Genomic DNA, 9,767 nt, shown 5'->3' with positions numbered 1-9,767 from the left:
TAAAATGGTCCCTTTAACAATTGTTAAACCAAGATTTTGATATTTGATTGGTTCATGAAGTGGTTCATGAAGCCTATAGTATTTCTCGTGTTGTTAACTATGCTGTGTTAATTTTATGTCAGTCGTCCTTTTAATCGTCAACTCCAATCTGTTATTGTAACCAAGTCAGCAGTTAATACAGAAGTGTGATGTAAATCATACATTTTACAAAATTCCCGCATTTCTTAATTATTCGCGTCGTCTGCATTTTTATAAAAATAAATATTAGTATCTATGGTAAGAACAGCTAGTTTAATTATTACCTTAAAACAGCTTTTACTACACCCAGCTGAATTTAGCTATTTAATTTATACTTAAAAAGAAGCATGCTGTGATAAGCTTGAAGAAAAAAGCTATTTTTAGCTAGCCAAGGTAACAGCTATATTAAGTTTGCTAAAATCATGGTTCTGGATGTTGCAAAGTTAAGCTTACTAAGTTTTTAGTAAACAAGGGATTTTTTCCTTTTTTCTAAGCTTAAACCAGTACTTTTAAGCTATCTGTCGCGTACGGGACCAGTAGTTCTTCCCCTGGGCTGAATTCCGGTGTAGCTCTTCGAGTCGCGTCATAGTACCGCTTCTGTCGTTCTTGTACCTGTACCAATCGTTCTTTCACAATCTTTCTCGCGGCTTCCAAATTCCGGGCCAGTGCATCAGGATCCTCTGCAAGAGGCGTCGCGCGTACTCCCATCACTACATCCGCCGGCAACCGCGCTTCTCTGCCTTAGAGAAGGTAAATAGGTGTCTTTCCGGTCGATTCCTGAACACTAGAGTTGTACGCGAATTTAATATAGGGCAGAATGTCGTCCCAGTTAGTGTGTGTGCTGTTTATATACATCGATAGCATGTCCCCAAGCGTGTGGTTTAGTCTTTCTACCAGGCCCTTTGCCTGGGGATGATAAGGAGTTGTCGTTCTATGGTCCACCTCCATTAGACGCATGACTTCCTTCGTGAACTCCGCGACGAAACACTTTCCACAGTCGGTAACCACACCCTCCGGCGCCCCATGCCGTAAGACAATCTCCTCGACGAAGAACTCAGCCGCGTCTCGGGCCGTCGCAGTTTGAACGGCCCTCGTCTCTGCCCACTTGGTGAGATAATCCACCGCAACGATGATATTCTTCTTGCCCCCCACCGACACGGGAAAAGGCCCCAATATGTCCATCCCAACTTTTTCGAAAAGGTCTCTCCACGCGGATGATTTCCATGTGTCCCTGAGGTTCTACTGGCGGGTTTTTTCTTGCCTGACACGGAGGACATGCCCGCACGTAGTTTAGTACCTGCTGTCGTAAGCGTGGCCAGTAGTATCTTTCCTCTATCCGCCCTAGCGTCCTCTTCACTCCTAAGTGCGCAGCCCAACGATCGCCATGGTACGCGTCTAAAATCTCCAACCGTTGATCCGGGGGTACGCATAGACGCAACCTCATTCCTTGTTTACCCAAGGTTCGGCGATGCAGTAGTCCATTAATCAGCACGAAATTTTTGTAGGCCACGGCTGTGCTCCTTTCCAGTTGCCTGCGTACCTCCACCCATCCCGGGACTGCCCCTTGCATCTCCCTCGTCCAACGACGCTCCTCCTCCCATGCTGTCGTGTATACCGGTAGCAGGTCCTCTTCGTCGTCATTGTCTTCTATCCCATCCATCGGATACCGAGATAGTGCATCAGCGTACTCATGGAACCGCCCACTTTTATACACACTGTCGGGCTGATAGTTCTGTATGGACAATGCCCACCGTGCCAATCTGCCCACCAAATCCTTCTTTGTTGTTAACCGACAAAGGGCGTGGTGGTCCGTCACCACTTTCACCTTTGTCCCCCAGATGTAGCTGTGGAATTTCTTCACCGCCCAAACCAGGGCTAAGCACTCCTTCTCCGTAATGGAATAATTCCGCTCTGTTCGGGATAATAGCCTGCTGGCAAAGGCAACTGGCCTCTCCCCTGTCTCCCCCTTCTGTACTAAGGCCGCTTCGATCCCGTATTCGCAAGCGTCGGGATGGATTTCGAAGGGCATGTTGGTTATCTCCATCTGTCCGATTGTTCCCATGCCGCTAACCAGTACCTTTCCCGTCGACACCCTTTTCGTCCTCTGCAATGCTTGGGTAGGTTCCACCAGTGCACTTTCACCAAACCCTTTCAAATCTAGTGGTTGATTTGCGACCACTTTCATCGATCGGGGTGTGACCCAGCATCCTTTCTGGACTACTAGTTTCGGTGCTTCCTCCATCATCTCCTCCACCAGTGCTCGGAGGGCAATGTCTCCAATGAAGAATCTCCGGTAGCGCCCCAATCCTCATCCACGTTCCAAGTTTTTCCAACATGTCCTTCCCCAGAAGTAAGTCGATGTCGCCGTCCAGATCCAAAGCCTGCCCCTCGACGGTCATCCTCCCATCCGATACTGACAGCCTTGAGGCTCTTCCCGGTTGAATCTCCTTGCCGTCAACTGATACTAGACGATTTGCGCGCCATGGTGTCACTGTTATCCCTAGTTCTCTCACTAATTTGGGCGAACACACGGACACTACCGCCCCTGTGTCTGTCACGGCAGCCACCCGTTTTCTCCAGCACAACACATCCAGTACTACCATCCTCTGGATGTCGATCTTCAGAATTGGCCATGCTAGCACCTCCGGGTCTCCATGCTCTGTTCTACTAGACCAAGCTTACTACTACTTGCTTACCCTCTCCAGCGAATCGCACCTGCTGATGCTGTTTTTGTTGTGGTGCCCCCCCTTCTCGCTGGGAGCTCGGGCAGTCGCGACGTATGTGTCCTATCCCTTCACACCCGTAGCACACGAACTTTCCGTCCTGCGTCCGACCCCTCAGGCCTCCCTGACCGTTTGCTCTTGTTGGACACTCTCTCCCGATGTGCCCCTCCGTCTTACATCTGCTGCAGATAGGTTTCCCATCCGAAGTTCATTTCAGTATCGATCGGTTATCCGACCGATACTGTTGACTCTCCGCTCTTTCTCCTTGCTGTGCAGCTGCCCCTGATGCGTTCCTTGATGCAACGGCTCCCATTAGTCCCTCTAACAATTTTTCTATTCGATTCATTCTCTCACTTCCCGTCGTTGGTGTTTGTTTTCCGACCACGCCCATCGCCCATTCCTCGTGTCTTGCTCGGGACGTCATTTCCTGATACCGCTTAATTTCTTGAAGGAATTCGTCACACGAGTTGGGTTTCAAACTCCAGAGATTCTCTAGTAAACTTGGCTTGAGTCCTCTCCATAGGTGCGCCAATTTCGTAGCTTCGGTCAATTCGGGTCTACTCTGCGGAATAAATCCAGGATGTCGTAAAAATACTCGATCGTGGATTCCTCGATTCCTTGTTTGCGTTCTCTTAGTTTCGCTTCATTGAATCGATTCTGATTGACTGGCTTGAATTGCTCCAACAGCTGTGTTTTAACTCCTGGTACAATTGGCGGTCCTGCAACATCCTCCCATTCGGCTGCTAGTTGTCCCGCGGCCTCTTTGTATGAGTACTACTTCTGCGCTGCCCCGGACAGCGACAGCTCCACGTGGTCACGAAGTTCTTCATCTCCCCATCGATTATATCTCCCGATTCTTTCGCATCGATGCATCCACTGCACGACGTCTTCCCCGTCCTTCCCCCCGAAGGTGGGTGGGGATTGGAATTTTATCTGTGCGGCCATCGCGTGCCTTGCGCCCACTTGCTGTTGAGCTGCTCTGAATCCCGGGATGTAGCTACTGATATTCGATGATCTTCTTCTCAAATCCGTGAAATCCCACTCTGGCTGCTCTTCTCCGTGTTCTCCAAATCCTTCTTCCTCTTCGGCGTCCTCCCACCGCTCAGTTTCCTCCTCACTGAATGTGAGATGATACTCCTGCCGAACGGATGCCGGTCGCTGCTCCTGTTGGGGTTCGTTAGCCCCGTCCTCTATTTCTCCTCGCTCTTCCGTTCCGCTTTCCCTCAACGGTCGACTGCGTGTCCTCGCCCGCCCCTGGGATGCACTCCCGATCTCGGGTATCCCCCAACTACCCCGTGCCACAAACCGTCCCCGAGAATCTCGGACTCTCTCCCCGCTCCTTACGTCCTCTTCTCCTATCATCTACTTCCCGCAATCCTCGCACCGCTTGCTTCTTGCTGAACTCTTCGGCTCCCGGTTCACTTCTCCGCTTTTTGTCAACAATTTCAGCTCACGGTTCACTTCTCCGCTTCTTGCCGAAAACTTCGGCTCACGGTTCACTGCCCCGATTCTTGCCGAACCCTTCGGCTTACGGTCACTTCTCCGCTTCTTGCCGAACTCTTCGGCTCACGGTGCACTGCCCCGATTCTTGCCGAATACTTCGGCTCACGGTCACTTCTCCGCTTCTTGCCGAACTCTTCGGCTCACGGTTCACTGCCCCGATTCTTGCCGACCACTTCGGCTCACGGTTTCCGCTATCCACGTTCCCTCAATGTACCCATCTGCCCCGCCTTAGCCTTTTTCACCGTTTTCCCCCCGGCGTCTCTCCTTCGTTATGCTTCCCCCGATTGCCCTACGGTCGGAGCCGTGACCCCGTACCCCCTACAATTTAAGGTGCTAAGACCAGTTGGGTCGTCGACTCTCAGGGGTCCCTGACAGGCACCGCCTCCACAGCACAGAATCGAACAGAAACACAACCACAAAAGAGACTTACCAGAGGTTCTGCATCTCCACCATGTAACAGTATATTGTATTGACGGTTCACAAGACTAAGACTGCTCTCGCGGTACACGACCACGGGGGACTATATATGGGGGGAAACACTGACGTCACACGTCCGGTAGCATTGCATACTAACCGGATCACATAACGTGGTCATTGACCACGTGACAATATTGTTACAGTATATCAGTGCTGTAACCATACAAGAGTAATAAGCTTTTCCATTTCTTCCATTCTTCTTCCGCTTTTCCATTCTTGTTTCCTTCTACTCTAAGGTGCTCTAATTTCTGGTTATAGTCAACCAGCGTGACTTTTGCTATAATAATTCATGAAACAAAAAAATAATCAAGTGTAACAAAGTGCAATCAGTAACAAGTAGTTCTACAATCACCTCTTCAATTAGAGAAGCGCCTTTTTCACACAGAAGATTAACCTTTTCAAGTCGCGCATCCATCAGCTTGGATGTTTGTTTGCGGTACCATTTTACACTTACCCTAGCCTATAATTTGATTAACACTCTCTTTAAGTGTCACCTATAATGGCAGTGTAATACACAAATTTCTACATGAAAAGAAATCAGAAAGAAATTTACCGTGTGATACGTTTTAAGGATACCTTTGACCATACGAGGGATCTTACCCCAGTTTTCTTTGATAAAACTAGCGCTAAAAGTATCTATTCTTCCTTTAAATAAATAAAAAAAAATAAATAAATAACGTGACGTCCATATTGTTTTCGAAACAGCAGAAAACTCACGAGATGCACTCATGTGTTTGGTTGTTGTTACAAAGCGACTGGTGTGTGCATTGTTTTGTTCTTGACTTTCACCACTAGTAGCACCAGCTCCTTTTTTGTAAGATCCAAGGTGTAGTAGCTAAAACAAAGCTGCTTAATAAAGTATGGTAGTAATAAATATATCAAGTTTATTACTTGGTAAAATCACGCGTGTGTTTTCCCGTGCCATCGCGAGAGAAAGTCTATGGTCAAAGTAATAAGACCTTCAAATCTTTCTCTTAGTTCTTCAGTCTGAGTGACTTTCAAAAGGAAAATCCAGTACTGACATACGACATCGGAACAAAAGAAACGGACATTCTTGTCCTTAGCGTACTCATGTAAGTACAGTACATAGCGGTATGTTTCACCCATGAACAAATTTAGCGCCCTCCATACCCACCCGTGACGGCAGCTCATAATGAGCAAACCAGTTTCATCCAGACCTTTCATTGATGAAGATGTTGTTTTAGCAGCCTGGTAAACTGCTGCGCCGCAGTTTTCTTTATTTTTTGACTAGGATTCAGAGAACTTAAAGGAATGTTTCAACAGTATATCCAAACGAATAATATATACCTGCGGCGGAATGACATTATTAATGAGATCCAAAAATTCCTTAACGTCTTTATCAGATGCTATCATGATATCTTGAAAGAGAGGATCGGTTTCAAATCTGGTTTGTTAACGAATAGATTTATTAGCGAAAACCTTAACAGAAATATTATCATCAAAAAGTACCCTTTAGCTGTAATACAACGATAGCACTTTAAATTTCCATCGACGTGAAGAGCAATTGGGTGTTCTCCACACGCCCAACAAATACCAGGTTTATAGAGAAGTACTTCATTTTGAATGCGATATCGCATTAGATTATTCTCGTCATAGGCTTTAGAAAACAGAATTGGATTGATGTAACTTGGCTTACAAGGCTTACAAAAAAAAACATCATATATTAAGGTTATTGTTTGATAAATCAGTTCAGTTAAATTTAAGATTACCCGGCCATTTTGAGTAGACATTTGAGAAAGACTTCTCAGAAACATTTCTTGTGATGTTCCAGGAGTATTGCTTTGAATTTCGTACCAGGTATCCAAAAGATGTTCATCAAAAAAGAGATTAGCAGGTTCTTACTTATCCTTTCCTGGTTTACCTGGTAGCCATTCTGAATAAACGTACTCTTCATCGAGGGCCTGATATTGTTACAAAAACAAATATTAATATTCGCTTTTTCCAGCTCCCTGTTTGGTATCTGTAGTCTCAAAATAAAACTTGTCCGCTTAAACCACCCAGTATCAGTTCTGAACATACGCAGTATTATTTTTCGCCAGTAGATGGGAATAATTAGATACCTTATCGATAATCGTATATCAGTAATACTGAGGTATTGGGTTCAAACCTGATCGAAGTATATTTTTCAAAGTTTTTATTGTTGGTCTGGTTGGCTTTCCCTAAATAAAATTAGTGAAGTATTACTTTACTACATGTTCTACATGTTTGTCAGACAAGATATAGAAATACTACTACTAATCTTTACTAAACTTATACTAAACTTTTTTCCTAAACTTTAGTTTTTTAAGCATAATAATTGATGATTAGTAAGGTGTAAAGTAACTTTACTTCACATAAACAGTCATATTACACATAAACTCCACATATATAATTAAATAAAATTATGGTATTTTTCCTAGATTTGAACCATATATCATACTCAGCAATACAGGGCTATACCACCGAGCTACCCAACACTATTTTACAGAAATTTTTTGCTGATTATAAACACCATTTAATACATATTGCCATTTGAAGACGGCAACATTGCCTTACTATGTTTCGCAACATTGTTATTCTGTCAACCAGTAGATGCAGATGAACCGTTCTATTTATATTACCGTTCTATTTGTATTTGTGTCTCTGAATTCAGTACAAGTAAAGTAAAAATAAAGTAACTTTGGTCGGGTAAGATAGATTTTATCCAAAGTTTTATTACCGGTAATTCATAGTTTTTAATAGTTATCTCAGATGAATTATCATTCATCTCAATATCCATACTTGATGTATGGTTCACTTCTTGATTGTCAATGTTTTGGTTTTCATCAAGATGTGTTTTTAATTGTTCGGATTTCATGTATTTTATTTCTGTAAATATAAATTAAATATAAATGTAAATAATATATTATTAGAAATATGTAATAGTTATAAATATTTATTACCTGATTCTTTTTGTTCAAGTTTTAAGAGTTCTACTTGTTTTTATTATTGCATATTATTGATTAAGTTAATTTTAAATATTTAAACTGTATACTAAACCTATCTACCCTATTTATTTCTGATTCCTTAAATTATTTTTTTATTTTATGCTATCTTCCTGAAAGCGAGTAAAATTTTTTCAAAAATTGGTTTACGTAAACATTGAATTAATAATACCTTGTATAATTTTTTTTGTACAGTTATCTGAAACTGTTTTTTTGTAAGTCGATTACTTTTTCCAATAGAGTTTTCTTTAATTCTGACATCAATTTTTGCTTTTCGATTGTAGGGGAGAGTGGGGCTAGTTGGCAGGAGGGCAAGTTTGCAATTCCTAATTTAGAAGAATTGTGTGAAAGAGGTTTTATTGAAATAATTCATAGTCAAAGATGTTTATTGTACGCACATTTGTGCAAACTTTTATAAATTTATCCCAAATAGTTTAGGAAATAGAAAATAACGAAATTTTTTGCGTCAAATCCACAATAGTTGCGTGCTTGGTATTCATCAATTTTATCTTTTCTTGGTATGCATATAATTTTTAAAAAATATTAGTTTTATAGAAAATTGTGTCCTCTATTGAACTGTAACAATGGATTTGTTTTAATCAATTATAAAGGATTAATAAAAATTTGTATTTGAATAAACCCGGGTGTTGGGGCAAGTTGATACATTGCAAGATGGGGCATGTCGGCATAGGCATTATACATGCATATGTATAGTACATGGCCTGTCCAAATGTCAGGGAATTGTAAGTCGAATTTTTGCTAGATATGACTTATGGTGAACAGTGGTATGCATTAGAGGCCAAAATTTGGCACATTTTAGGTGTTTCACTTTATACGATGTTCACCTGTGAAATGTTTGCCTGAATTATGTACATTATTTTTTATTTTTTGCATTTAAGGCTATTTAATCTTTATGTAAGTTATCACAACTTATTTCTGAGTTTCCCACTCTAAAATAACTATGGGATTTTTGTTTATTTTAATTTTATTCTAGTTTGTTTACAACATCAACATTTCACTGAAATCCGTATTTGAAATACATGGGGCCAACTTACCCCACTACCACTGCCAACTTACCCCGTTAGTGGGGCATGTAGGCAATTTTTTTTTAGCTTTTTGAACGTTGATTTCGATATAAATTCTTCAACGTAGATCAAATTAAAAAATAGCACGAGAAAGCTGGTTATCTGAGCTTTCTTTTACAATTTTTTGGGTGTCAAAATATGAAAAATTAAAGAAACCAGAGAAGAAATTTAAAAAATTGTACCAACTAGCCCCACCCTCCCCTACTCATTTTATTTAAGTTTAGTTCTCCTTGTGTTTTGAATTTACTTTACAATCAATTTACTCTACTATCAACTAACATACTTTATAATAAAGTAATGTTCATTGATGTAAATAATATTAATAGCTATGAAATGTATTTATATATTTTATAAGATTTATAAAATTTTTTATTAAACATCATGTCGCAAGTAAAGTAATTAATAAATCATTAAATATTAAATATTATTTTTGACCGTACAATACTGTGGTATTTCATTTAGTAGACTGTATTTCATATTCATTTATGTTGCTGCTTCATATCTGCGCAGTTGTCGTTATAGTGTAGGGAACTTACCCTTAAAAAAATTCAAAAATTCATTCTTAATTCTTCTATTTGGATATTGTAATTGGTTTAGAGTAAATATCTTATATAGTTTAATTGAATTTATTTTTATTTATTGGCTTGTATTCAGAACTGCCGTTCCATCACGAAATTGCGATCGATGATCTCGATCTCGATCCTACCCCAATTTGGGATCGAAGAATCCAAATCGATCGGTTTTTTAATTTGATCAATCGATCGGGGAAATCGATCTTCTCGATTATTTTTTTAAAAATGTATTTCCTTTGTGCTGCATCACACAGACGATAGTGAGCGGCAAATTTGACCTCACTTTTTGTACTACTCCTTTGAGTAAGCTGATGCCAAGTTAGCATTGAAACAGTCAAAAAATTTTTGTTTTAACTCCAATTTCTTATTTTGTTGCATTAATACATTGTATTTGAAGTGGTTTAT

General features: G+C 41.2%; 1 protein-coding gene across 3 annotated transcripts; it reads right to left on the bottom strand.

The window, feature by feature from the left end:
- Positions 1 to 5,073: 5,073 nt before the first annotated feature.
- LOC123474791 lies at positions 5,074 to 6,639 on the bottom strand. 3 transcript variants are annotated; one of them, XR_006649917.1, is made up of 7 exons: positions 6,452 to 6,639; positions 6,192 to 6,382; positions 6,030 to 6,126; positions 5,613 to 5,969; positions 5,439 to 5,556; positions 5,275 to 5,366; positions 5,074 to 5,181 (listed from the first exon to the last, which is right to left on the bottom strand). XR_006649917.1 is itself a non-coding variant. In XM_045177500.1 (6 exons), the coding sequence occupies exons 1-4, from the start codon at positions 6,494 to 6,496 to the stop codon at positions 5,622 to 5,624; spliced, it is 681 nt and encodes a 226-aa protein (XP_045033435.1). In that variant the 5' UTR covers positions 6,497 to 6,639; the 3' UTR covers positions 5,074 to 5,366; positions 5,439 to 5,556; positions 5,613 to 5,621. The 3 variants fall into 3 exon arrangements, 1 of the variants encoding a protein (XP_045033435.1); XR_006649918.1 differs by having other exon boundaries at positions 5,074 to 5,243; positions 5,322 to 5,366; XM_045177500.1 differs by having other exon boundaries at positions 5,074 to 5,366.
- Between the last annotated feature and the right edge of the window lie 3,128 nt (positions 6,640 to 9,767).

Source organism: Daphnia magna, linkage group LG7, assembly GCF_020631705.1.
Source record: "Daphnia magna isolate NIES linkage group LG7, ASM2063170v1.1, whole genome shotgun sequence".
In the NCBI taxonomy this organism is placed as follows: domain Eukaryota; kingdom Metazoa; phylum Arthropoda; class Branchiopoda; order Diplostraca; family Daphniidae; genus Daphnia; species Daphnia magna.
Note: the sequence above shows the minus strand (reverse complement) of the source record. Positions and strands in the feature narration are given on the sequence as shown.

Coding starts and splice junctions, on each gene's coding strand:
- LOC123474791 (XM_045177500.1), bottom strand. CDS start 6,496: ATGTTTCTGAGAAGTCTTTCTCAAATGTCTACTCAAAATGGCCGG. Junction 6,383..6,451: donor TGTCTACTCAAAATGGCCGG/GTAATCTTAAAT, acceptor TTTTTTTGTAAG/CCTTGTAAGCCAAGTTACAT. Junction 6,127..6,191: donor CGTTGTATTACAGCTAAAGG/GTACTTTTTGAT, acceptor TTAACAAACCAG/ATTTGAAACCGATCCTCTCT.